This window comes from Lichtheimia ornata (genome assembly GCF_029851405.1).
Source record: "Lichtheimia ornata isolate CBS 291.66 chromosome Unknown scaffold00008, whole genome shotgun sequence".
Classification (NCBI taxonomy): Eukaryota; Fungi; Mucoromycota; class Mucoromycetes; order Mucorales; family Lichtheimiaceae; genus Lichtheimia; species Lichtheimia ornata.
Window position 1 is genome coordinate 1 of NW_026695328.1, and position 27165 is coordinate 27165.

General features: G+C 43.5%; 10 protein-coding genes across 10 annotated transcripts; 5 read left to right on the forward strand and 5 right to left on the reverse strand.

Annotated features, from left to right (window-relative positions):
• On the forward strand, nucleotides 1-198 carry O0I10_002640 (uncharacterized protein; the record flags this gene model as incomplete). The annotated part of the gene is made up of 1 exon (XM_058482720.1): nucleotides 1-198. A coding segment is annotated over one exon (198 nt), but the record flags the coding sequence as incomplete, so codon positions are not given.
• A 2211-nt stretch (nucleotides 199-2409) lies between these two features.
• On the forward strand, nucleotides 2410-4494 carry O0I10_002641 (uncharacterized protein; the record flags this gene model as incomplete). Its single annotated transcript, XM_058482721.1, has 10 exons — nucleotides 2410-2467; nucleotides 2527-2620; nucleotides 2716-2824; nucleotides 2890-3015; nucleotides 3179-3240; nucleotides 3312-3427; nucleotides 3490-3553; nucleotides 3731-3926; nucleotides 4062-4322; nucleotides 4387-4494. The coding sequence occupies 10 exons, from the start codon at nucleotides 2410-2412 to the stop codon at nucleotides 4492-4494; spliced, it is 1194 nt and encodes a 397-aa protein (XP_058346288.1).
• A 491-nt stretch (nucleotides 4495-4985) lies between these two features.
• O0I10_002642 (uncharacterized protein) lies at nucleotides 4986-5530 on the reverse strand (the record flags this gene model as incomplete). The annotated part of the gene is made up of 4 exons (XM_058482722.1): nucleotides 4986-5068; nucleotides 5120-5177; nucleotides 5259-5359; nucleotides 5425-5530. 4 exons carry the CDS (start codon nucleotides 5528-5530, stop codon nucleotides 4986-4988), a joined length of 348 nt encoding a protein of 115 aa, XP_058346289.1.
• Nucleotides 5531-6719: 1189 nt separating this feature from the next.
• On the forward strand, nucleotides 6720-6935 carry O0I10_002643 (uncharacterized protein; the record flags this gene model as incomplete). Its single annotated transcript, XM_058482723.1, has 1 exon — nucleotides 6720-6935. One exon carries the CDS (start codon nucleotides 6720-6722, stop codon nucleotides 6933-6935), a length of 216 nt encoding a protein of 71 aa, XP_058346290.1.
• Nucleotides 6936-8600: 1665 nt separating this feature from the next.
• O0I10_002644 (uncharacterized protein) lies at nucleotides 8601-8885 on the forward strand (the record flags this gene model as incomplete). The annotated part of the gene is made up of 1 exon (XM_058482724.1): nucleotides 8601-8885. One exon carries the CDS (start codon nucleotides 8601-8603, stop codon nucleotides 8883-8885), a length of 285 nt encoding a protein of 94 aa, XP_058346291.1.
• Nucleotides 8886-9049: 164 nt separating this feature from the next.
• O0I10_002645 (uncharacterized protein) lies at nucleotides 9050-10263 on the reverse strand (the record flags this gene model as incomplete). Its single annotated transcript, XM_058482725.1, has 2 exons — nucleotides 9050-9546; nucleotides 9606-10263. The coding sequence occupies 2 exons, from the start codon at nucleotides 10261-10263 to the stop codon at nucleotides 9050-9052; spliced, it is 1155 nt and encodes a 384-aa protein (XP_058346292.1).
• Nucleotides 10264-11588: 1325 nt separating this feature from the next.
• On the forward strand, nucleotides 11589-15504 carry O0I10_002646 (uncharacterized protein; the record flags this gene model as incomplete). The annotated part of the gene is made up of 6 exons (XM_058482726.1): nucleotides 11589-11914; nucleotides 11974-12241; nucleotides 12311-12784; nucleotides 12849-13332; nucleotides 13395-14055; nucleotides 14118-15504. 6 exons carry the CDS (start codon nucleotides 11589-11591, stop codon nucleotides 15502-15504), a joined length of 3600 nt encoding a protein of 1199 aa, XP_058346293.1.
• A 2450-nt stretch (nucleotides 15505-17954) lies between these two features.
• On the reverse strand, nucleotides 17955-19015 carry O0I10_002647 (uncharacterized protein; the record flags this gene model as incomplete). Its single annotated transcript, XM_058482727.1, has 4 exons — nucleotides 17955-18150; nucleotides 18222-18289; nucleotides 18359-18668; nucleotides 18798-19015. 4 exons carry the CDS (start codon nucleotides 19013-19015, stop codon nucleotides 17955-17957), a joined length of 792 nt encoding a protein of 263 aa, XP_058346294.1.
• Nucleotides 19016-19482: 467 nt separating this feature from the next.
• Nucleotides 19483-19924, reverse strand: O0I10_002648 (uncharacterized protein; the record flags this gene model as incomplete). The annotated part of the gene is made up of 3 exons (XM_058482728.1): nucleotides 19483-19536; nucleotides 19723-19804; nucleotides 19860-19924. The coding sequence occupies 3 exons, from the start codon at nucleotides 19922-19924 to the stop codon at nucleotides 19483-19485; spliced, it is 201 nt and encodes a 66-aa protein (XP_058346295.1).
• A 480-nt stretch (nucleotides 19925-20404) lies between these two features.
• O0I10_002649 (uncharacterized protein) lies at nucleotides 20405-20944 on the reverse strand (the record flags this gene model as incomplete). The annotated part of the gene is made up of 2 exons (XM_058482729.1): nucleotides 20405-20599; nucleotides 20840-20944. 2 exons carry the CDS (start codon nucleotides 20942-20944, stop codon nucleotides 20405-20407), a joined length of 300 nt encoding a protein of 99 aa, XP_058346296.1.
• Nucleotides 20945-27165: the final 6221 nt, after the last annotated feature.

A 27165-nucleotide genomic window follows, 5' to 3' on the forward strand; every position in this document is an offset into this window, starting at 1 on the left:
TCCGCTTGCTCCAAGTACAACACTGAAGAATTCTGCTGCTCTGGATCCCACAACACTCCTGATACTTGCCCTCCCAACAAGTTCAGCAAGGCTGTCAAGGACTCATGTCCCGATGCTTATTCATATGCCTACGATGACAAGAAGAGCACTTACATGTGCCAATCCGAAGGCTACACTGTTACTTTCTGCCCCAAGTAAATCATATAGACATACAACCTTATTGTAATTAGAAGCTATAGAGTATACCGATAATACAATCACATCTGAGCTGGTTCTCAGTACCTTTTTACATTATCCAACCTTCTTTTATTATGCGTATATGAGCACTTTTGAGTGACTGAGTTTTGGGATTTGGGATTCGGTGATATTGCATCCCATATTGTATAGGTTTAAAATATGCTGATGATAGCCACAAAGGTGCTAAACTCCAAAGTTGCCATGAAACGTCATGTTTGACGCTAAACATACCCATGTTGATATAGGCACATGCTATGTATGCAACTGCTTCATGATGATGTTATTGATGTTTTCCCACATTATGTGATCCCAAACACCTCGTGTTGCTATCCCCCGGCTTTGTCAATGGGACATGTAAACATTGGGCCATTGCGTTGGTTTAAGCTGCATTACTGTGTTCTGTGTAACACTCACAAAAGGAAAGGGGTCGGAATAACTACAATCAGGGTCACTTGCAAAGTGGCCCCCCTACTACCTCTTTCATCCATGGTAGCAACGGCATCCTTTTTCATGTGTTCAACATGTCACCTTATTTGGACGTCTACGATCTATCCATGGGGGCAATGAAATCGCCTGGTTAAAGAAAATACAAGCTCAAAAAGTGCGATTGGAGGTTCACATAAGCAATGGTGGCAGTAGTAGTAGGTCAGGTTTTCCCAGTATAGCAACTTTGCATGGCAAAGAGGTTAATCTATGCAAGGCAAACACAAGAGGATTGGCGGCTTAGCTACTACCACACCGCTGCTTCACGCAGTCATCTCCTTAATATGCACACAAAATCAACTACCCAAAGCAAGTTAAATATGGCCTTGGAGGCAAAAGACCATGATTAGCTAATTTACCTGCACCAAATAAAGTATATAGTAGGCTTAGTGCTTTATGTTAATATCACCTTAATGCAGGGTATGAGTGATCCTGCTGGTGATGAAGGGCACGAGTAAGCATGAAAAGGTTGATATGGAGTGTAGCCGAGAATGGCAAGCCTCTTTATTTTCATGTGTATACAAGAATACAATAAAACATGTTGTTCTTTGTGTATTAACATGTGGGAGAGAAGAAAACCCTGGTTGAAAATAGACACAGTGTTGGATGGCTGATCTTGAAGGAGGGATTGATGGCTCCTTCAGAACAATGACAAATAGTATGAAAAATTCGGAAAGGCTCCGATAGGGTGATATATAAAACTATTCCTGGAACTTGCTTTGCTGTACAGCTATCTACTATGGTATTATTTGCCTGTATAAGATTCAACAGTCAACTGTATGCCGATCTATAAATTATTATTATTATCATGAAGGAGGGAGCGATAGAGAGAGTGAGAGAGGGAGATGCAAGCATGTGGTGGCAGCAGCAGCAGATTAGAGAGGGGGTGGGGATGATGATGTCCAAAGAAAGAATGGTTCTGGCTTCGGCTTGTATGCTCCGATGCAGAGTAAAAAGGCATGGTCAGGGTCATTATGGTTTGCATTTTTGTATCGCGTGAATCTACGTGCTTAACGTTAATGCGTTTTTGACTCAAACCTTGGGCATCGTCATTATTGCTTGATTCATCATGATAGATGATGATGATGTGTACCGACAAGAAGAAGCATAATGCATTAAGCGACTTTTAAACTCCCCGTTGCAAATGATGGGACAGGGAGACTCCCCAAGGATACATACTCGGATAGGTTGCCTTAATGCAAATTAGACAAGTAAGGATGTCTTGCATTTGCAGTTCCCCACTCATCCTCCCTTTTTGTGCAGCCATTGTCAGTTTAAACTTTGTCCGGCAGGAATCCAGAACTTTAAAGTATTTTGTAATGCCTCGCACAACAACATCCAAGTTCTTCATTAAATACAAAACCTTGTTTCAAGCCTTGTTGGTCGACTCGCTCAAGCACATCTTGTAAAAAGTGAACAATTTCCCATGCATCCAAAGACTCGGAACAGGTTGTGGTGGGATATGTAGCAGGCCAATGCGTCATCACCATCAACAATTCCCTTTTTCTCTCATCCTCTCTCGCTCTCTCTTTCACTCTCTTGCATCTCTCTTTTCTTTTCTTTTGTTTTACAGTCACCCTACTTTTTCCTTTTTCACACTCTCTCTTTCTCGCTCGCTCTTTTCTTCTTTGCTCTTTCTCTCTCTCTCAACTTTGTTTTCTTTTCCCTTATTCCTAATTGTGTCTGATCATGGCGCGACAGGAATCGCTCGAAGGCGAGCCATGGCTCATCGTCGAGCCTGACCCTGGTACTACACACGATCAAGAAGAGGTGTGCGATCTCGAATAGCTGAACTCTCTTTTTCAGGTTCCTTGTCGCAACTATGCTCCAACATGGGTGTCCAAGGCGTTCAAGTGGAACAGATATGCTCTTTGAACCGGGGCATGCTTCACGATCTCAGGTACGACCTATTTAACTTTAACCGGGACGACTCGGGGCACCGAGGTATAAAAATCACAACAATGATGCTGATGGATGATCCACCTTTTGTTATAGGCCAATTCACGGCATCACCTTATTATTGCATCACAAACCTGAAAGATCTCACAGAGACGATGGATCTACTACAACAACCCACGCTAACAACGTTTACTTTGCCAATCAGGTAAAATTCATGCAGCGAAAAACAAATCAGGAAATTGCACTAAAACAACTTCCAACAAAAAATAGGTGGTTCATGAAGCCTATGCCATCTATGCACTGCTTAGCGTATTGATGAATTGCAATGATGACACGGTCGATTTGGGCTCGGAATTGATCAACTTGAAAGAATTTACTGATGATTTTCCACCAATGGTAATGTTGGGGTGGATGGGGGAGAGAGAAATGATGACGGGAGAAAAGGGGATGTGTGTGTGTGTGTGAGTGTTTGTGGGGGGATCGTGATTTGTGATATGCATGTGCTTCTTTGAAAACCCTGAGGTTCTTTTTCTTATTCTCCTTTTCTTCCATCTTCTAGCTCAAGGGGCTCAGTGTGACGAATAGCAAGATACTCAAGGATGCACATAATAGTGTTGCAAGGTACATGGATACATGATGCATCATCCACCACATTTACACATACACAGGGCTCATTATCGTTATGTATTCAGACGTCAACAAAGGCGGCTTATGCGCGGCGATGACATCTATCACTACATTACTTATATACCAATTGATGGATACCTATGGGAATTGGATGGATTCAAAAGAGGACCTCTTCGATTAGGTAGGTTAAATGAATTTGGGGGTGGTGGCGACTTTATTCTTACACATGATTCTACACCCTAGCATCCTGCACAGAAACAGGTTGGATTGATACGGCGCGTACCGAGTTACAACGCAAGATTGAACTGTAAGTCTTTTTTCTTTTTGGGTCATGAGGGCAAGGAACAAAAACGGGGGAAAATTCAGCGTATATTGTCTAGTGGATCGTAATATGCTTCTTTTCCCCCCACTATTATCAGCCATGTTATTCTGATCGTTGAGACAATGCGGTTTTTTCTTGTATATCCATGACACATATGTGCAGGTACCAGCGACAACAGATACCCTTCACGATATGGTCCGTGGTTGAGGATAGACGACGTGTATATCAACGCCAATTAGCCGCCAAAGCGTATATGAAAAGAGCCATCGAACAACATCTCGAAGCACACGATCCAAGTTGGCGAGTTCCGTTACGTGCACAACAATGGGAAGAGGAATACAAACATGCATTGGAAGCTGTAAGTAATGATCAAATCGTGGTTCAAAGAGAGGGAGCGAGGGAGAGAGAAAGAATGCGTGTGATCATGTACAAGAGTGGAAAGTGCGTGTGTGTGCGAGTGGATAAATGTGGTTTAACAACAAACTTACCAAAGGAAAGATGTAAGCGCGGAACAGACATATATTCCACCCTTGATACTTGGATGTTCGAGGCATCAGCAGCAACTCCAGCAATGACCACCGAATCACACTTGTTGACAAGCAGTGACCTTGTTGATCTTCAAGCTCAAATTGGCTTCAATACCCAAGGACGATCATTGGAAGAAATAATGGATTTTTGGCTCCAAGTACAAGATGATTCTCTCAGGATTTACAAACAACTAGGAGAAGAATGCGAAAAGCAACAAAAGTATCAGGTGATTATTAGTGCAGTAAGAGTGAGAGAGGGTGACCATCTTGGTTAACGTAAAATTTTTATAGGATGATGTGATTCGACGACAGCATGATTATACGCCATTCATCAAAGCATATTTACAACGACTCTTGGTTCATGGCCATCTTGAACGGATGATTGCTGATTTATCCTAGAACCACCTCATAGCTCCATTATACTCAAACATTCATCCTCATTGCTTTTCATGACCTATGAAGCTGTTCAACCTTCTTTTTTTCCCTTAACACATTCTTTATGCAACCAACCCCACCCTCCACTTTCCTTTCCAGGTTTACGTTAATGCATGGTCGTGGCAACAACATTGTGCTGATTTGATATCCCCTTTTTCTCATTCTCGCACACACACACAATCTCATTCTCTCTCTCTCTTTAATGCTTGCTCTATTCCCTCCTCTTTCATTCTCTCTCATTCGCTTTATGTGTTGTCGTCGTTCGTCAATATCTTCTCTTTTGCTGGGTCTCTTTTTCTTTTATGATGATTTCTCGTCAAATATTAGCATTAAAAAACAACGTACGACTTGTACACAATCTCTGGTAGTAGTCCTGCAGGTGCATAGTCATCTAGCCATCATCATTCCTTAGGCAATCGAAAGGGTAGCGGTTTCCACGGAGATGACCACGTCATTTAATCCCAATCCGGAATCATGGTAAAATCGTATCCAGGATACTTGTAGTAAGCGTAATAAGCCAAGTACAAATGATAAGCACCTATCATCAACATGTCAATATCATCCCTTCTTCATCTTCATGGTTACATGCCTGGAATAAACATGACGCTACCGAGTACCAAAAATGGAATACCACGGCTCAACCAAATCTAAAAGGGGGGGTGGAATGCGTTAGCCATGTATCCAAAGGGACGACGCGGGATTGTTCTAGAAGCCTTATAGATAGATACCTCGGATGTAATGTAGCCAACCTTGATAAGAGCACCCACAACGACTAGGACGGACCCCATGGTGAATAAAAGAGCTGCAAGCCCAATGGCTTTCCAAGGGACTATATCATAGCGACGACAATTAGGCAACACGGTGCTGAGTCATTGGGTCATGGGCGATGCCTACCCTTTGGTTCTGGTGTAGCAAATTGACCAGGTGTGAATCCTCGGTCTTCTTGTAGTTCGAGGAATTGACGTCTTTTGGACTTTTTCAGTGGATTGCGCATTCTCATTGGAAAAGAGAAACGGGTGTTATGCAGAATAGGTGTTCCGGCCGTTATGGGTTTTTGCTGGCAAGAGCCAATCAAGGACGAGCATGTGATACAACGACTACCACCAGAGAATGAAAATGCCGCTTCACGCCGTGTCTCTCTGTCAACATTTTACAAGAGTGAAGATACTATAGCTCGTAGTCATGGATACTTAATATCGAAAAGTAGTCCTCGTATAAAGGAAATTCACTCATCATCCATCGTGTATGTAGCAGTGGTCATGAGCAATTACTTTTTAATTATGGGTGCTTCAAATGATTGTCATTCATCTTTGCTGCTTCTAAAACAAAACATCCGCCAGTATGTAAAATGGTCAAATAAGGCTGTGCTTGGACAATCGTTCAAAACAAAATTAGACTGTTATAAAGGGCTAATTGCTATCTGCTATTACTACCTCTTCTGGTCGTGGTATAGGGCGAACATCGCAAAACAAATATATACGTTATACACGTGCCTCGCTCAAATCATGAGTGATAGGATTTTGTTGGAGATGGATGATCATGAGGCGCAGTGTCAAAAGTGAGGCTTCGTTTCCTGGATATGGTTAAGCAGCAAGGAGTTATCAAGAATGAGAGTAACCGGTTGTTCTCTGTGAGCAGGTTGTGATGGCCGGTCGTCGATCATTGTAAACCTTGTGTTGAAGGTAGATCATCAAAGAAAGCACAGCTGAGTGTACACGATCCAATTACGAGATGCTGGGGATACCTGATTTGTACAATTTAACGCACGTGTATTGGCAAGCGTAAGATCGACCGTTGCCTCTTACACATTCTGCATTTTAATTTTCTTCTTTCTTTGTGATTCTCCTTATAGCAGGATCAATGCCAGTTACTAGTAGGCGGCCAAGTTTACGGCTGAGAAAAGCAATGACGATGCACACAGCCTCATTTTTTATTATTCTTCCACAATCTCAATGGTACAATTTGTATGAAACGAAAGGAGATTCATTGAAACTTTGATGATCCATGAAAGAGAAAAGGTGGTTCGTGCAAAAAGCAGAAGCATCCTATACATCTGCTATCATGCCCCAAAAGATATAAAAGAGACAGGGTAGAATACTCAAGTTTTCTATCATCAACATCCATCCATCCTCAAGAACCAATCTCTTCAAACCAATCCAATCCTTCAACTTAACAAGACAACAACAACCATGTTCAAGAAGACCCTCGCTCTCATCCTTGTCATCTCCATGACCCTCGGTGCCTCTGCCACTCCTATCCTTGACAAGCGTAGCTCGTGCCAACTTGGTAACCTTCTTCCCACTGGTGGTGGTGGTGATGCCTTGTGCAGTGCTCACTGCGGTCAACAGGGAAACAAACACGGTGGTCACTGCGATGAAAACAAAGTCTGCATCTGCAACCATTAACCCATTCCAATCTCTCCACATTGACGCTGTTGTTGTATCAGATACTTCTCAATCACCATGTTCGAATAAATGTTGTTCTTCTTTATCAATGTATATATGATGATGATCAATTGGAGTTGTATCAGTAGGAGGAGGAGTAGCCAGGAAGAGGTATCTCTAAACGCATGCTTGTCACGAGCTGATAGGATGATGAAGGTGGGTATAGCCAACAAGGTTTTCGATGCGTCAGCTTCCCTTGTTCATTTGAAATCCTGGTAGCTGATCCTCTTTAGCGTGCATCAAATGTTCAACCACATCCTTGAATAAGGGAGAAGTATACAAAATCAACGTTGTGCTGGTTTTGGCATGATCCAGTGTCGTGCGTCACGTGGATGGATTATGAGCACTATTGATGCATGTATATGCTATGAGTCAACCATCCCTAAAAGGTACAAGTGTCATTGAACAACTTACTTATCAAACACGTGATGACCGATTATGGTACATAGCCTCTCCAGTGTCGTTATCATCTTGATTCGTATGGCTGATAGTCATCTTCAGGTATCCAAGTCGTTGCCATATGAACACGTTGACTGAATTGTCCACCTTCTAATTGCGAGAAGACGAAGCAACATGGCAGCTGATGACTGATCCAAGTGAATGACGAGTCGACTACATTGCTGACATTGTCTCGTGTATATCCAATTGCTCTCCTTCAAGATGTACTGTTGGTTGCAGATTGACCTGTGCTTTTGCTGGGTGTTTCAAAGTGAAAGAAGCCTCATCTCCTTCCCATTCCGCTCTTTGAACATTGTGGTACAAAATTCATGCACCTGATGGCTCGATCGACCTCACCATGACATGATGCGTTGATAGAAAAGGAATGACACGTTTCAATACAGCGAACATTCGATCAACACTACATGCAGCATCTCCCCTGGAAGATTACTGTATGGTGTGGCCATTATAGTTGAGGAGTCATCTGCTAACCACCACCACTACTACTACAGCAGCTGCCCATGATGGCATCAGTACTAGTTATAAAAGGCAACTTTCACCTTTCAAATAAATCATCTTTTATCATGAATGGTGCATATCAACTTGCTTTCAAATGGAACATCAAAAAGTGCATCAACTTATATGCAACTTTTGCGCCATTTGGCGTTCTTGCTTTTGCGGAGGTTCATTGGGCACTGCTCTTTGCCCCCACCACCTGCAACAGCTCCCCACCACCCCTGGACCAAGCAATACCTTTGGCTGTTTAGGAATATTGACAAGGACCCAACGCACATGACACATGTACAGAAAATGAAAAACATGTAAATTGACATTGGCTTGTCCTTTTCTCTTGACTTTTATAATAAAAAGAGAGAGAGAGGTGGAAAGGAAGAAAGAGACGGGGAAAAAGAGAACGTACGCCAACATGATAGGGATGATTTTTGCATTCGAGAGTGATGCATGTTCTCCTCTTTTCTCTTAGAAGCCATGTATACTATGTATGTATGTACGATGAGAAGGAAGAAATGAGTATACAGTAAACTTGGATGTGCGTGGTGTATATACGCCAAGCAGGGGTTGACGGGGGGAATGATGATGCAGCACCAAAGCGAGTAGTGAAAATCTATAAAAGAGCTCAAGCACCTTTTTTCCTTCACCATCTCCACCATCCATATCAAGTCCATCAAAATGCTCAAGAAAACTATCGCCCTTGTCTTTGCGCTTTCCATGATCATTGGTACCACCACTGCTTCTATTTCCCATGAACAAGAAGTCGATTTGGACGCTGTTTGCAAATTCGCTCAAGGCGACCTTGTTCCTGACATTGCTTGTGCTGATGTCTGCAGGCAGCAGGGCAACACTGGTGGTAAATGCGATGCCCAAAAGGTCTGCCAATGTACACCCAAGAAGCAAGCACCCAAGTCTAAGAGCGATGCGGAGGCGAAACACGATAAAGATGACGAGCGAAACTAAATCCCCATGGCCGTCCTCCTCCTTCTCCCCTTTATGTCAAAGTAATAAAAGTTATATACATCTCTCCTTCACTTTATATCCAAGCCAATAGTGTGTGTGGGTGTTGTTGCTATATGACGGTTTGTGTTTCTTCATGCATGACGAAAGTTCAAAGGTGTACCCTTTTATGTATCTTGTAATGATGATGATGATGCATATTCTACATACAATAAACCACCATATACATCGGCCATATTGTCGGCTTTGGATAAATCAAACTTCTTCGCTCGTTCGGAAAGAGTAATGGTGGTGGTGTGTATTCCAGAGCAATGATGACGATGATGGTGGTCATGTGACGAAGATGCAACAAGATCCTCGACTTGAGATAAAAAGTAGGTCCATACAGCATGTGGATCATTCATTCTCGGGATATCCATTTGCAATAAACCAAGGACACCATAAACATAATCAGTTGGATCCATGCACCTTCGAGAAGATTGAGCAAACATGAATAACAAATCGAGAGGGCTGCAATTGTTGTTACAATCCAACTTGGTCTCCACCATCACAGGGTGTCCGATATCTGCTGCTGCTGTTGTGCTCAATTCATGCCACATTTTGTGTAGTTGCGTCGTACCTCGAAACAAAGATACAATCGCACATTCAGCACCAAAGGAGTAAGCTACTTGCAAGAAGAAGCGTTAGCTACATCAAGGTGGAGGATATGATTTATGAACCTACACATTTCATGAATCATGCGAGCCATTTCTTTGAGAGCAAAAAGATCTACAGCGTTGTGTATCTCTTCACCACCACTTTGCTCAGCTATCATGAAACCCCATCCAGGAAGTACAACTTCTTGCCACGTCCATACACGGTTCCACCATTGACAATGGGCCAAGGTGGATAAGGCGTCTAGCTCTTTTTGATAGGTACGAGCAAACTCGCTGACTTGTGCTTTAGCATGAGGAGGATGACCGAAAGTATAAGCGTCTCGAATACTGTTGATGGCATGCCACATTTTCTCAATGCATGGGTCGGATAATCTTTGAATGGTATTTGGATGACAATCCAACAGGATGATACAGCTGTTACAGTGAGCGTAAATATCTCGCATGATGACAAGAGGCGTATCCATGCGGACACATAGGACATCAATCCACCAATAACTGTCAGGGTGTGCTCTTAAGAGTGCTAGTAACGTGTTGCGCTTTTCGGGTCGCATCGGAATTGGCTTGACAGGTCGGCCATTTTCGTGAATAAAGCTTCCCACGTCCCACATGTTATTTCCAGCATTTCCCCACACATGTGAAACGGCATAAAAACCAAGTTCCCCTGTACTGCGTTGCATGATACGTCGACGATGGTACAAGTTGGCATGCGGTCGGATAATAGTCATTGTGTCATGGCTGTTTTTGGGTACATATAAAAGTCGAAAATCACGATGCATGACAAGTTGTCTTTGTTGATGTTGGCTACTACTATTCGCATTCATTGTTGTGGTACTTGTACCTTCGCAAAAAAGGAGTGTCTTCTTAACAATGAAGGATCTTTTTTTCTCTCGTAGCTTATCCCAAAATGACAACTAGGGGGGAAAGGATTTATCAGGTTTACTGAACGATTCATTATGCTCTTTGTATACCATTTGTTTGATGTTACGCCAAGGATAGTGATAATAGTAGTAAAGAAAGAATCATTTGAACTCAAAAGCAGCGTCCTTTAAAAGGGGAGGAGTTGCTGTACTACTTTACTACATGCACAGGAACCGATCCATCATTGGTAAGCATCGCATTTACGTCTTTAGGTTATAGGCATTATGTGTAGAGAAGAGTAGTCTACATAAGGTAGATGCATCATTTATTCAACTCGTTGAGGGCTATGTTATTGAGCAATGCATTTCAATCACAGTGTAGACTTTTCATTCCTTTCATTGCCGTGGGAACACACCTCTTGCACTCCACCCTATTTCTACCATTTTGCCTTGCACAATCGCGACAGCAGAATGACCTATGGCAAAGGCACCACACGAGCAATCTTGAACGACGACCAAGATTACAATGACAGCCTACGACCATGACACAACCGCGTATGACACATGCATGTATTCAAACGACCAATGGCATGGATACCAACCACGCTGATCAGCACGTACTTGAATCACTGTGGCCAAAAGCAGCTATCGATCTGATGCAGTACACGACAAGGGGTTCATGTTCGGTTGCATTGGGAGAATGGATTCGTTAGCATAGTCTACAACACAAACCCCCTCACCATTGGCTATATTCGAGACCGTTGCTAGGCTGCATTGCTTAGATGAACCGGCGGCAGCTTCGAGTTTACAGCACGATTCAACCTCTCGTCGATATCGATATCACCATCATCGTCATTGTCTAATGCCGTTTTACTATGCATGAATGTCTCAAAAAGGAGAGGAGTATGACAATACGCCATCATCGACAAGCAGTGGAGACTCACATAGACATATCAACAATGACGAAGTCCACTTCACACGACGAGCATTACCTGTTTGATCAATGAAGGATAAAGGCAGCCTATTCGAGAATTGGATCGAAGGCGCAATGATGGATCGTTTCCCTTTATTGCATTCCGAGAAACCTGACCCATGTCAACAAGTGATACCACGCGCCACCTTTTGCATGGTTTTGCCACGTCTTTTTTATGCGCTACCCACGCTTTCTTCTTCCAGTTGTATCATCATTCAATATGCCTCAGGATACAATGACATCATTAATTGTCGTATTGCAACGCGACAGTGGCGATATTGAAAACCAAGGCAAGATTATCAACTTTGGCTCGGGTGCCAGCGTCGACACTGTACGTAATCTCGCCATGGAGAAGCTTGGTATATCAACAATCCCTGCCAAGGATGTATTATTACTGGATGGATCCGGCAAGTCAATCGACACTATGGATCAAATACGACAGCAACAAGTGGTGCGTGTGGACATGAAGGAACATATCAAAGATGTCATCCCTGGTCCAACAAAGTATCCTTTTGTCGGCTCTATTCGTGAATTGCTTCCGAACATGTACGTGCATAATATCTAAATCATTGCTTGGGCCTATTTATTTACATGATGATATGTAGATCCTATGGGTGGATCAAGATGTTTGACAAGTATGGGCCCGTAGTGGATATGAATATCCTGGGCGAGGAGAACATTGGCACCAATGATCCTGATGTGGCCGAACTCTTTGTCAAGGAGTCGGATTACTTTACCAAAAAGATCACTCAGAACCTGGAAGAAGTCAAAGCTTTTGGTGGTCAAGGCTTGTTTACCACCGACACGGATGATCCAGATTGGAAACTCGCACACAAATTGCTTATGCCGGCATTTGGTCCTCGTGCTATCAAGGTATAATAAGCTTTCCCCCCCCCGCAGAATTGGAAAACAAAAAGATGTTAATTGAAACATGGATCATAGGCTTATTTGCATGAGATGGGTCTTATCGCTATGCGAACGATCAAGGTGCTTGAAGAGTATCAGCCCACAGACAAGGTGGAGATTCTCAACTGGACAACGCGTTTGACCTTTGAAACCATTGGTCGTTGTGGTTTCGGTTACGAGTTTGGCCTGCTTGATTCCAAGGATGCTCCAAATCACCCTTTCATTGAAGCCATGGCTTACTGCTTGAAGACAGTGGTCGTTCGCAGACAACAACCTTCCCTCTTCAAGCACCTTCCCAATGAGCAAAACAGGAAGTTTGATCGCAGCGTGAAGCTCATGAATGATACTGTGGATCAAGTTATCAAGGAACGCAAGCAAGGTCCCGAAGCTGGTGATAAGGACAAGGATCTTTTGGGATTCATGCTCAATGCACGTGACGACCAGAATCTTGGTTTGACAGATGAGAATATCCGATATCAAGTGGTCACTTTTCTTATTGCTGGTCATGATGTAAGCATCTATTATCTTGTATGTATCATCCAATAGGGGCTAACTTTGTTTGATATAACAATAGACTACCGCTAATACGCTTGCATGGACATTGTATGAGCTGACACGCCATCCAGAAGTGGAACAACGATTGCTTCAAGAGATTGCAGACGTGGGTATCACTCATGACAAACCACCTACGGTTGAACAAGTGGGTCAATTGAAATACACCCATCAAGTACTCAAGGAGACATTGCGCAAGTACCCACCTGTACGTATGCTCAACAAGTACTGTAAGAAGGATTGTGTCATTCCCGGTGGATATCTTGTCAAAGCTGGCACTCCTGTCTCCGTCAACTTGTTTGCTATGCATCGCAATCCAAAGGTGTATTCAGACCCTATGCGCTATGATCCCGATCGATTCTCTCCTGAAGAAGAACAAAAGCGCTCACGATTTGCATGGCTTCCTTTCAGTACTGGACCACGTGCATGCATTGGTATGGCGTTTGCTTTGCAAGAAGCCAAGGTGTGCTTATCCATGTTTTTGCATCGATTCAAGTTTTGCTATGGTACGTTAAAATATCTCTCTCTCTTTGATAACACAATACTCATGTCTTGTATATATATGTAGATGGTCCTGATGTTGATTTTGACCCCATGATGGCTACTACCAAGCCAATGGATTTCCTTGTCACGATTCGATCGCGCACAGACATGCCTCAGCCCACAACAACTCCGACGGCCACGACGGCTACGAGTGATGAAGCTGCTACAAGCAAGCCCAAGGCAACCATGCCACAATCCCAATCGATTGCTGAACAAGTGGCCACGCGTGAAGTCCCTCCCATCACATTCTTGTATGGTACCCAAACTGGCACAGCACAAGATTATGCTTCTTCTCTTGCAGCTCAAGCACGCTCATTTGGTTTCAAGGAAGTTACGCTGGCTGAAATGGATAAATGGAAGGTGCTTGACACTGGCAAATATGAACCAAGGAAATCGGGACCCCAAGAATTGGTGGTGGTTTGTACAGCAACGTACAATGGTCAACCTCCTGATACTGCTGAGCGCTTCAACAAGTTCATCACTGAAAAGACAAAGGATGAGAAGAACGGGGACTTGCTAAAGTCGATGAACTTTGCCGTGTTTGGTGTGGGTAACAAGAATTGGCGAACCTATCAAGCGTTTCCACGCAAAGTCAATGAAAGCTTGGAGACTTTGGGTGCTGATCGTTTCTTCCAATGTGGTGAAGGCAATGCGGATCAAGATATGGATGCTGATTTTAATGAATGGTAAGGCTTTATCATCATGCTATTGGATATGGGTTCTTTAATACTAATAATAATACGCTTAGGTCTGCCCATTTCTGGGTACAAACATTGAGCAGCTTTGGACTATCTCTTCCAGAAAGCCAATCCGTGGTGCCATCTGCAAGTATGGGAATGGAGAAACCTAAGGTGACCGTGAACTTTATCAGCCCATCTGATAAGGAGAAATGGAAACAAGGTGCATCCAATCGTAACGGAGAGCATAATGTCACTATTCTTGACAATGAGGAACTACAGCAACCAGCATCCGATCGCAGCACACGTCATATCGAGCTCGATGTTTCATCTCTACAGCCACTTTGCAAGGATGGATCATTGTTTGTGGCAGGTGATCATTTGGAAGTGTATCCTGAAAACGATGCCGAGATTGTGGATGCCATTGGTGTCAATTTTGGATGGGTGCTTGATTCTGTATTTGAAGTCGATGAAGAAAGTCTTGATCATGTATCGCCTCGTTCACTTGCAGCATCCATTCGTGGTCCATGTACAATCCGCAATGCGCTCACTTATTATGCCGATCTCTCATCACCACCTTCACGTACCATGCTGTCCATTTTCGCTGAACAATTGCGTGCTACTTCGGAGGAGACAGCTGACGTATTCAGCAAGTTGATCATGCCTGATAGCCCTGAATACGCTTCCTTCATTGAAAAATATCGCACGATTCTCGATTTACAAAAAGGATTTCCTCAAGTGAAGCGACTCGATTTGGCACAATTCATGACAGCTGTGGGTGTGATGCAACCACGTCGATATTCGATTTCATCATCTCCTTTGGCTCATCCAAAACAAGCTTCATTGACTGTGGGTGTGGTTCATGATATGCTCAAGGATGGCCGTGAATACTATGGCTTAGCATCTTCCTATTTGGCTCGTAGCGCCGAAGCCACCAAAGTGCGTGCTATGCTTAAATCATCCAAGAGCAGTTTTGCATTGCCATCCGATCCCAAGGTACCCATTATCATGATTGCTGCTGGTACAGGTGTTGCCCCTTTCCGTGGCTTTTTGGAGGAACGGGCATGTCAACGTAGCCAGGGTAAACAAGTTGGCGATTGTGTGCTTTTCTTTGGTTGTCGTCGCAAGGATCATGACTTTATCTATGCCGACCAAATGCAAGCATACGCAAAGGATGGCGTCTTGGCTGGTTTGTATGTCGCCTTTTCACGTCAAGGCCAACCTGTCAAATATGTCCAACACCAATTACTTGAAAACGCTGTCAAAGTATGGAGCTTGCTGAATGAATCCAATGCATCAGTTTATGTCTGTGGTGCTGGTGCCATGAGCCGTGATGTGCGACGTACATTCTGTACAATGGCCAAGAGCTTTGGACATGTAAGTACGGAAGAAGAAGGTGATAACCATATCCAAGAATTGATCGATCAAGGCCGTTACAACGAAGATGTATGGGGTTAAAGTAGTGTTTCAAATAAGAGAAGTTATACATACATATATAAAGTACATCTTATAAAGTAATAGACAATGTGGTGGATTAATGGAATGTTGTTGGCATCTAATACTACCACCTCGCTATTCATGCGCTCTCCACCAATAGCATTGACTCTTCACGTCCAGATCTTTGGTTCAGTTGCACAAGTGTTCCTGCACCGTTGACTCTATCAGGATCTGGTTACTTGACATAAGCAATGACCACTTTTCATAAGCATCACGCCTACAGCATATGTAAAATATAAAGGTGCCTGCATCTCTAAACTTTACAATCAAGCGTGGGGTCTTTTATAGAACAAAGCTGCTCGTCGGGGTCAAAGCGATCTTGTGTCAAAGTATGAAGTTCATCGTGGCCAATCCCAGATTCGCCCAATGTCGCTGCCAGGTAAAAAATATTTTTTCCTCGTCGTCGAAAAAAATTCAAGAGGTCGACCCGACTCAATTTGGCCGGTGGCGACATTGCGAAATCTGGGATTGGCAACCTCGATCGTCAAACCTCCACACATGACACTTTCGGCCCCGACGAGCAACTTTGTTCTCTTAAGGACCCCATATTTGATTGTAAAGTTTACTGATACAGGCACCTTTATGTTTTACATATGTTGTAAGCGTGATGCTATATGAAAAGTGGTCATTGCTTATGTCAAGTAACCAGATTCTGATAGAGTCAAAGGTGCAAGAACACTTGTTTGTGCAACTGAACCAAAGATCTGGGACTTGGAGAGTCAATCCTATTGGTGGAGAAATGCATGATTGTGTTGCAATGCGATCTTGCACTGCCGTGATGCTCAGCGTGTACACTAACTAAGCACCACACACAACGAACGCCGTATACAATGTACATGGGGATAAGATGCACAAGGGAGACTCTCATGTAACGTCAAAGAATAGAAAAAGCGTGCGTAAACGTCTCCTTCATTCAATACCAATAGGGTAAAAAGCGCGTTGACAATACCGTGTCCATCCGTACCCCAAGGTATGAAATCGGGAAGAGAGCCTGTTGTTTATTCATCGTACTTCACTGGTTTATAAGCTGCATGCATCTCTAAGCTTACAATCGCATGACCGTGTGAGAGCAAATAACCGTCTCAAGCTACATCACAACAATTGATCTTTCCCCTGCCTTCCTATAGTAAGGTCCGCCTATGATAGCCCCGTGTGGAATGGTCCGTTCTTTTTAAGGTTGCATGAGACAGCGTTGGAAGAAAGTTGTCATAAATAAACATGGTATGTTCATGTACTCATGCCACACTGTATCGCATCCCGCACCTTCTATGTATTAAGCTTGCAATGAATCAAGCTTCTGCAACGAACACTTTGTTGGGCAGCATCACACTCGAATCCTTGCAATACACACAAGCATTCTAGAACCCTCACTAGCATTCAACTATCAGCTATGTATGAACTAGGAAGCTTCAGTGTATGTAACAATATCCTGGCGAAACAAAAGCATCTTGACAGAATGATGTAAATGATCCAATCTCGCTTTCCCGATTCCCCCTTTCAATCCAGAAGCCAGCCAAGTGAACCACATCTTGCACATGTGCTGATACAATAGTACGATACCCAAACATTACGTTGAATCCAATTTTCATTCAATGATAAAGTCGAAGAATAGTACATGGTAGTGTGGATATTTATCGAGTAAATATGGTAAAGGAACAGCAATGTAGTAAATTATATAAGCTACGGATGAATTCCATCGAGTCAACAGGGACAATCGTGTTTGTATTCATAGTTGCTGCCGTCATAATCGCCCTTCATTCTTGATTGCAAGATAGCTGCTGCATGCATTGGATCGAATACTCCAATATCATCCATGGTTGTAGACTGCCCTTTCGTCAAAGGTAAACGCCCTTTCGTCAATTCCATCCAATCCATCATCATCCTCAGCCGAATGCAGCTTGACGATGGAGTCCTTGACGAGATGCATGGATGATCTTGGTAACACAAAAGATTTGAACGCGGGCCTTCACTGCTTGTTGATGACATGATCCATCCATAAGACACGTATAGTTGTAGAGATAATGATGCCAAAGATAAAGACGCCGTTGCTTGATCCCCATGAATGATCCACCTACGTCGTATAAACCATGCACGGTAAACAATCTTCCTAATCCATAAAACAATACTTAGCGATGATAACTGTAATCCTGAGGACTTCAATACAAGGTGCTCCAATCTAGAAAAGATACGTATCAGCAGGCATATTTCCATTTCAGCACAAAGTTTTGGAATGATACATACTTGGATCCCTCAATCAGGGTGCAGTGATCCACTAGAATTGACGCCGCCAGAAGAATAGTAATTTAAAAAATGCAATGCCAAAGAAAGCCAAGGTACCAGCACTGCCTACTAGCCCCTTCCAGAAGGAAGCATGATGCCAAAACACCGGATTTAACGGTGACATGAGCCCCTCACCAGTCGACTTTGACACCACCTAAGCCGTGGATCCGCATGCTGCAACAGTGAACAGAGGATGCGTTGAATTGGTCTAAGCCATAGCACCATGAGTACATGTATCCAAAGGGCAACATGGTCTCCCCAAGACAGCACAGTACAATAACATCCTTGACGTGCCAGTGATATAGCCAAGGAAAAGCCTTCTTGATCCTGTCATTACATACCATCCATCCTAAGTGCACTTGCATGCAACACCACCCCATCATAATGAACACTCTTACCTTGTGGTACTACTCAATAGCACTCTTGCCACAAATAAAACCTGTATCTTCATGCCATCCATATCATGCTACTGCTATTCCATTGTAAAGCGCGTTAATTGACAGCACTTGTATTGTAAATCCAATGCTACACATACCAATAAATCTCCAAAGGAAGGGAGCGATACTTGACGACGAATGCCTTGAGCGATGGATAATCTTGATAGCACCAAAAAGACACGTAACACCCGCTGCTTGCTGCTGATGTGATACACCCATAAGGGACATGCGCTGCTGAATGCTTTCGAAAGCAATTGGCCAATAACGAGAACCACCAGAGAATCGAGTAATGTTGTTGACACTAAAAACATGGTCTCTTGCTGCTCATTGCTGCATATTGCTTGTTGCTGATATGATCCACCGATAATACACATGCGTAGCAGGATATCCATAAGGAATGGCGACAACCTTTGAGATGTATAGATGACCTTGGTATCGCTGAAGATGTCGACACGGGCTCTCATTGCTTGTTCATGACATGATCCATCCATAAGAGGCGTTTAATAGTAGCTGCACACCAAAGGAACCGCCAATTACCAGAACCACCAAGAGATAGAAAGCTTGCTGATATCAAAGATATACAAGTTGTTCCTTGTTACTGATGTGATCAACCGATAAGAGACCTTCATTTCAGGATGCCCACCGAATTGCCGATAACGAGAAGAACCAGATGATGGGATAAAGCTTGATATGGCACCAACGATATGGATGCTGTTACTTGTTGCTGATACAATCCACTCATAAAAGACGTTCATTGGCTGACATTCTCCAGAGAAATCGCCCGTTGCTTGGTAACCAACCACCGCCCGAGACGCAATAAAGGTTGACATCACCAAAGAAATAAACACTTCCCCATGGTTGACATGATTTACCTATAAAAGATGCACCATAAACAATTGTCCAAACTCATCCAACAATACTTAGCAATCATAGCTGTGATCTTGTAAACTCCAAAGCACCAAAAGACAAGCAGCTCTCTGCAATGGTCCCTCTAAATAATGGTAGGCGTTTCAGCAAAGGTCTCCAAAAAGCATGAGAGTCATACATACCTGAATCACGCAATCATCACCCGTAGACTTGGGAACCAAATAGGCCATCAGGATGTAAAGCAATAATAAAAGCGCACAGCCAAAGAAACGTCATAGTACCGGCACTCTCCTGTGGATCGACGCGATGAAGTGCATCAATAGAGATACCCATCTTCTCTCTAAAGGCAAGGAGATCAATAGCCGTAAAACGATGGAGCCGTGAGAACAGAGGATGCATTTTTAAATCCCTGAGGCCGCAACATGAATCGCACTGTCCCCGGGCACAACATGTAGAGCTCCACAGGAAAGTACAGTACAATGACGTCCTTGACGTGTAGCCTTGATAATAATAGTATTGCCGAAAGAGGATCTGCCACTGTATGGCGTTTGGTAAGTTCACTTGGATCCAATCAATCCCACAATGAACCTCTTACCTTGTGGTGCTGCTCAATAGCATTCTTGTCACAAATGAAAACCGTATCTCCATGCCATCCATGTTGTCTTGCTGCTGTTTCACTGTAAGGTTCGTTAATTAACAGGTTTCCCTTTGTAGATCCAGTACCATGCATACCATTGAGCCAACCATACAGCATTCTTGCTTTGAGATCCGTATCCTGTTGCTGCCAGAGGTACCATCATCCAACACGTTCACCTACCATAAACGCAATGTGAGATAACAAGTAAAACCAACCCACACGCTTTTGTTGTCACCATACGCAAAAGGGGAGCACCCGACGACGAATGCGCGAACGCGATGGATAATCTTGATAGCACCAAAAAGACACGTAACACCCGCTGCTTGCTGCTGATGTGATACACCCATAAGGGACATGCGCTGCTGAATGCTTTCGAAAGCGGTATTATGTAGAAACCACCAGAATCGAGTAATGTTGTTGACACTAAGCTGGTCTCTTGCTGCTCATTGTATGTTGCTTGTTGCTGATCCAAAATTCCCCAGGAGAGCACAGTACTATACAATGACATCCTTGACGTGCAGCCTTGATAATAATAGTATTGCCGGAAGAGGCTCTGCCACTGTATGGCGTTTGGTAAGTTCACTTGAATCCAATCAATCCCACAATGAACACTCTTACCTTGTAGTATTTCTCAATAGCATTAATGCCTCAAATAAAGCCGTATCTCCATGTCATCCATATTGTCTTGCTGCTGTTTCACTGTAAGTCTCGTTAATTCACAGGTTTCGCTTTGTAGATCGAATACCACGCATACCATTGAGCCAACCATACAGCGTTCTTGCTTTGATATCAAGGACTTGTTGCTGCCAGAGGTACCATCATCCAACATGTTCACCTACCATAAACGCAATGTGAGATAACAAGTAAAACCAACCCACACGCTTTTGTTGTCCGCATACCCAAAAGAGGCAATGTAAAGACGTCTTGAGAACTCTCATTGTGGACAACTCGGTAAGGAATGCACACGACGCCTCATTGGGTTTTGTATAGACGAGACAACACCAACCTACACGCGAACTTTAGTACCACAATGTTCGACTTGAACAATAAAAGGAATTGCAGCGATTGAACTTACATGTTGTATTGGAATGGAAGCTTGTGTCATGGGTAGATCGCGCACGTGCTTGTTGTAACTGAATGTGTCGCCATTGACCACTGTTCGTCCATTGACGTTGTGCATTGTTGGCAATGCCAGAAGTTAGTGGTACGGAGAGTGTAAATGGAGTTGGTCTTACCTTGCATCGTTGTGAAGCGGGAATGGGAGAAGGTCGTTCCTTTCATTGTTCCTGATTTGTGCCTTAACAATATCCTTTACACTTGAACCGATAACGACAATGCGAGGTTTCATGTGAGTATTAGCCCTCGAACAAATAACCGAACCACTATTTACCAATAATAGCCATGTATGCACGAAGACATGTTGACATCCAATGATAGCTTCATCCATAGAAATCCCAATGCACCAGAAGACATGCAGCTTGCTGAATAGCCCGCATACTATAGTAAAAGGGGAGGTTAGCAGGCGTTGAAGAAGAGAACGGACCACTATTTACCAATGATAGCCACATGCACGAAAAGATGTTGACATCCAATGACAGCTGCATCCATAAAAATCCCAATGCACCAGAAGACAAGTAGATTGCTGAATAGTCCGCACTATAATAAAAGAGGATGTTGGTTGGGATTGGAGCCAAAAAACGGATCATCCTCTATTTACCAATGATAGCCATATGCACGAAATCCTGCTGATATCCAAATCAAGCCGATTCTTTGCAATCGTCCGCTTGTTGATAAGGTCCGCTACGGTGGCACTCGGCTTGAAAGCGATGGAACGATACTTTATGGGCATATGCAGTGAGAAGGTTGAGTAATATTGATACCACCAAAGAGAGCATACTTACATGATGCCGAAGAGCCCTTACATAGAGAGACAACGAGACAATCCTTGCTGCCCAAGACCACATGCAAATCGAGAAAGCATTGTGCATCGAAAAGCCCAAACCAGATCCTAGCTGCGGAGTGACGTACATATGGCTAAAGAGCGATGTGAATGGCAATCGTTTTTCATTGGAAATCGAATGCAGCTTGACGATGAATGCCTTGAGGAGATGCATAAATGACCTTGGTAACACCAAAGATGTCAACGCGGACTCTCATTGCGTGTTGATGACATGATCCATCCATAAGACGCGTATAGTTGTAGAGATCCATCAAAGGAATTGCCGATAATCAGAACGACGAGATGATCGAAAGCTTGCTAACGCCAAAGGTATAAACCTGCTCCTTGTTGCTGACATGATCGATCGATAAGAGACCTTCATTTCAGGATGCCCACCGAATTGCCGATAACGAGAAAACCAGATGATGGGATAAAGCTTGATGTGGAACCAACGATATGGATGCTGCTGTTTGTTGCTGATACAATCCACTCACAAGAGACTTGCATTGGCGGACACTCTTCAGAGAAATCGCCCGTTGCTTGGTAACCAACCACCCGAGACGCAATAAAGGTTGACACCACCAAAAGACATAAACGCTTTCCCATGGCTGACATGATTTACCTATAAAAGATGCACCATAAACAATTGTCCCAACTCATCCAACAATACTTAGCAATTCATAGCTGTGATCTTGTAAACGTCAAAGCACCAAAAGACAAGCAGCTCTCTGCAATGGTCCCTCTAAATAATGGTAGGCGTTTCAGCAAAAGTCTCCAAAGCAGCATAATCATACATACCTGAACCATGGTGATCACAAGGAATTGCAACCAAATACACCATCCGAAGGCAATACAATAATCAACCTGCAGCGCCAAGGTATGCCACCATATGTACTATACTCTCATTGGATCCTGAAATTGGCATCATAAGAGATATCCACCTTCTCTCTGTAGGCAAGGAAATCAATAGCCGTACTTGGATGGAGGCCGTGTGCACAGCGGATGCCTTTTTAAATTGGCCTTGCCATCGCATCTTGGGTCACACTGTTTCCGGGCCAAAATTCCCCAGGAGAGCACAGTACTATACAATGACATCCTTGACTTGCAGCCATGATAATAATAGTATCGCCGAAAGAGGCTCTGCCACTGTATGGCGTTTGGTAAGTCCACTTGAATCCAACCAATCCCATCATAATGAACACTCTTACCTTGTGGTATTCTAAATAGCATCTTTGCCTCAAATAGGAACCGTATATCCATGCCATCCAGTAGATGCTGCTGCTGTTTCATTGCAAGGCTCGTTAATTAACATGTTTTGCTTTGTAGATCCAATACCACGCATACCATTGAGCCAACCATACAGCATTCTTGCTTTGAGATCCGTATCCTATTGCTGCCAGAGGTACCATCATCCAACGTATTCAAACTACAGTAAGTGAAGTGTAAGGTAACAATAACATTCGCTTTTCATGTCGACATACCCATAGTAACAATAGGTTGCGACCCTCCCTGACGACAACCATGGAAAGCATACACACGACACACGACGCCCCCTTTGGATCTCGTATAAACGCGAGAATAGTAAACTACACGTGAACTTTAGTATCTCAATGTCCAGCTTGAATGGTAAAGTAATGCAGCGATTGAACGTACATGTTGTATTGCAATGGAAGCACGAGTCATGGGCAGATCGCGCGCGTACTTGCTGTTGAATGTCTGGAACTGGAAAGTGTTGCCATTGACCACATGTTCACCCCAATGGACGCTGTACATTGTAAGGAATGCCAGCAATTAACGCGTTGTAATTTGTAAATGGAGACAAGCTTACCTTTTTTTGTGAAGTGGGAGTGAAGAAGAGTGGCCTCTTTGTTCCTCCTGTTCTCTCCAATTCTTGCACTCCATGCCACCCCGCTTGCTACAGCTATTACTGTTTATACGTACCCTCAACAATATCCTATACTTTTAGCTCCATAAGGATGATCACTGCTCAAGACTTCAATTGAGAACAGCCCTCGTAATTAAGCTATTAGGTCTGTGCGCATCACATCGATCGATTAGTTATGCATCTCCACTCCTGAACCAACTTGTGTAACCTACTGTGTAACCCCTTACCAAATATATGATGTCTCGCTTTCCACCTTTCACGTTTGCAGTTCCCCTTTCAATGCAGAAAACAACCAAGTGATCCACTCCTTGCACATCTAAGCTGATCGTACGATACCCAAAGTATTATGTTGAATCCAATTTTCATTCAATAAAAAGTCGAAGAGCACGTAGACACGGTATTGTGGATGTTTATCAAGTAGATACAAGATACATAAGGAAACAATATAGTCAAATTGAATAGGGTACATATGGGCGAAACATGTAGGGTCATCAGGGATAAGTGTCATCCTATACTTGATTGCTGTCGACATGATCACCCTTCATCCATGATTGCAAAATAGGTGCTGTATACTTTGGCTTGAGTACTCCAATATCATCCATAGCTGCGAAACACCTCCTTTCGTCAAAGATATAAGCCCTCTCCTCAATTCCATCCCTTCCATCACCATCCTCAGCGGTATTCACGTGACACGATCCATCGTTCCTGCTGATGAGGCGCCAAGTAACCAAAGCATCATTCCAAGATCCCCCATCACTGCACTTGATCGCATCCTTCCATCCGTAACCATTGTAAACCCAGTATTGTGGTTGACATGCTTCCTTTTCCATCCGGCTGTTGGTCAATCCCTTTCCTTGGTCATTATCCATCATAGCGCATCCAGCTGAAGGTTGCTTGTATTGCGGCGTAGTTGAAACGTGAAATGATCCAGGTAATCGAAGCAACATTCAAGACTTCTCATCATTGCACTTGATTCCATCCACCCATCATAAACATTGCAAGTCCAATAATAACGAGCCTCTGTGGCCGCTGATGATATGCATCCTTTTTCCATCCTGCTGTTGGTCTACCTCTTGATGACACCTCAACCAGATGAAGATTCCTTGTATTGCCCTGTACGTGATAGCTGATATGGCATCATCCCTTGAAATCCATGCCACCAAAGCAAGCCGCTGCAAGGAACTTGAGACAATGCAGTAAAGAGCTTGCTAATAGCAGCTGCTGTTGCGTTTGGTTGTGGCAGAGGAGTGAGCAAGAGCGTGTGTTGTAGTAGAGTGACAAGGTTGTGAATGCTGTTTGAAACAATGGTGTGAAGCGCTTGCTGATAGCAGCTGTTGCGTTTGATCGTAGCAGAGTAGCGTGCGAGAGAGCGTGTAGTGTCCAAGAGACGCGTGAGTAGTAGAAGAGTGACAAGAGGGCTGTGTACACGCCATGAACGTGCCATTCAGCCAAAGACAACCGGATCAAGAGAGTTGTAGGATTGGCATGGTGGGTTGAAGCAGGACAATCGTTCACAGGTGGTAGTTGTACATACTTGAATGGGGCCAACAGTTGAGAATGGGAGGAAGAGGCAAATAAAGTAGGAGTGGAAGAAGTGGAAATTAAAATCCACCACCAGGATCACAATAAACCAATTCACTCACTCCTATCCACACACGCCTATCCACTCAAACACATAACACAGCACCATCATTACCATATAGATCATGCTACATGCAAATAAATCAACTTTTGCAAGAGGCGCCATTTTGGATAATGTAACAACAAAAGCTGACCCGACCTAATTACATGTTCTTACTATTGACTTTGATTGTGTCAAATCAGCAACATGATAGTTATTACTTTAAATGAGCACTAGGCCGCCAACTGGCTCGCTTCGCTCGCGAACGTCGATTTTGTGTGGCACGGCTTATCACTATGTGTGCTGCAAATGACCCACCCACCCCCAAATGAGATTTACTTTACTTTTACATAGTGACTTATATGTTGCTTTTATTCGCTTGCAAGGATTCGCTTGGAAGTATTCTGGAAGATGTCTGTTGCGATGGCGATGTCTTATCTGGGTTTCTTTTTTTGTATACTTGAAAGAGTAACGTCATTACAGAGCACAATCATTTTGATAATATAGACTTGTATACTTGTAAGAATGCGGTTGAGAGGAGAGATTCTTTATGCGCGAACATGCATGCAATGTAACATTTCATTTGCTTGCTACATGGCCTCCCTTTGACGCACCCTTGTACTTCCAACACACTGAATCATGTAAAATGGGATCACCGAGATGTCATTCACAATCATCCATCGCTATTGATTACTGCTATGTTCTTCAAATGAGAGCGATTTATTATCGATAGGGAAAGGGGAAGTGATCAATGATTGTAAATCTGATGCGTCATTGTGACGGGAGAAAAAAGAGTCCTTTCTTTGAGAGCATGAAAAAGAAGACGCCCGCATTTGAGACTTCCACCTGCTGATGTTGATGCTGCTGCTTTTCCGGGATCCCTTTTTTTTTGGACACGCTCATGCAGTTCCAGTACATTGATCCATGTAATGCGGTTACTGAATTATCATTGAGAGTCAACCATCATCGCTTGTTGCTGCTATCCTCTTCAATTGAGAGCGATCTAATCGATAGGGGAAGGAGGGAAGCTAACAAACGTAATTTGATGCATCATTGTGATGCAAGTTTTTTTTGCTACATACAAAGGGCTATGTGGGCGTGTTTGTTATTTCTCTTATCCCGCCACGTTACTCTTGTGCTGTCCCCACACTCTCTTTTTTCTCGTGCTACATGAGCCTGGGATCCATGCATGGACAATGACACGCCACCTTATCTCGTAACATGTGTTGGTGTACTCATGCATAAACAATAACTTTTATTGCTGGAGGGCCATACGGGCCTAGATGTCTAGGCATTTTCTATTGTTTTCCCTCGCTACTCGTGATAGGTTTGGTTTACGTGTTGATCCCCCCCCCACACACGCTCCTTTTTCTCATGCGTGAGCCTGGAATCTATGATTCAACAATGACACGCCACCCTTATCTCATGCTCCTTGGACAGTGCATTCATGCATCAACCATAGTTTTTTTTTCTACAGCGTGCTGTGCAGGCCGAGAATGAGACAATGACATGATGTCTTTATTCTTGTTGTTGTCGGGTATCCACATTCCACTTTCGTATACTCATTGAGCTATGGATTCATGCATCAACAATGACACGCCACCCTTATCTCGTAGCTCCGTGAACCAATGGATTCATGCATCAACAATAGTGTTTCTTGTTGGGATTCTGTGTTTGTGGGGAGGGGGAGATTGACCCCTAGATTTTGACACAATGTACTTTTTTCTTGGCATCCTTTGATTCATGTAGTGACCTTTCCACATTCCTGTAACGCCTTGATGCCAACCGTCAATGGATCAACAATGACGCATACTCGCTTGTCTTCTTCTCACAAAGTAATGGTGGACATTTTTTCTTCCTCAACATGCGGTCATTGGAGACCCCCCTACCTTGTCACTGCTGATGCTTTTGGATTCATGCATTATTCCCGCAATGTCCCATTGCTTATCTATTCCT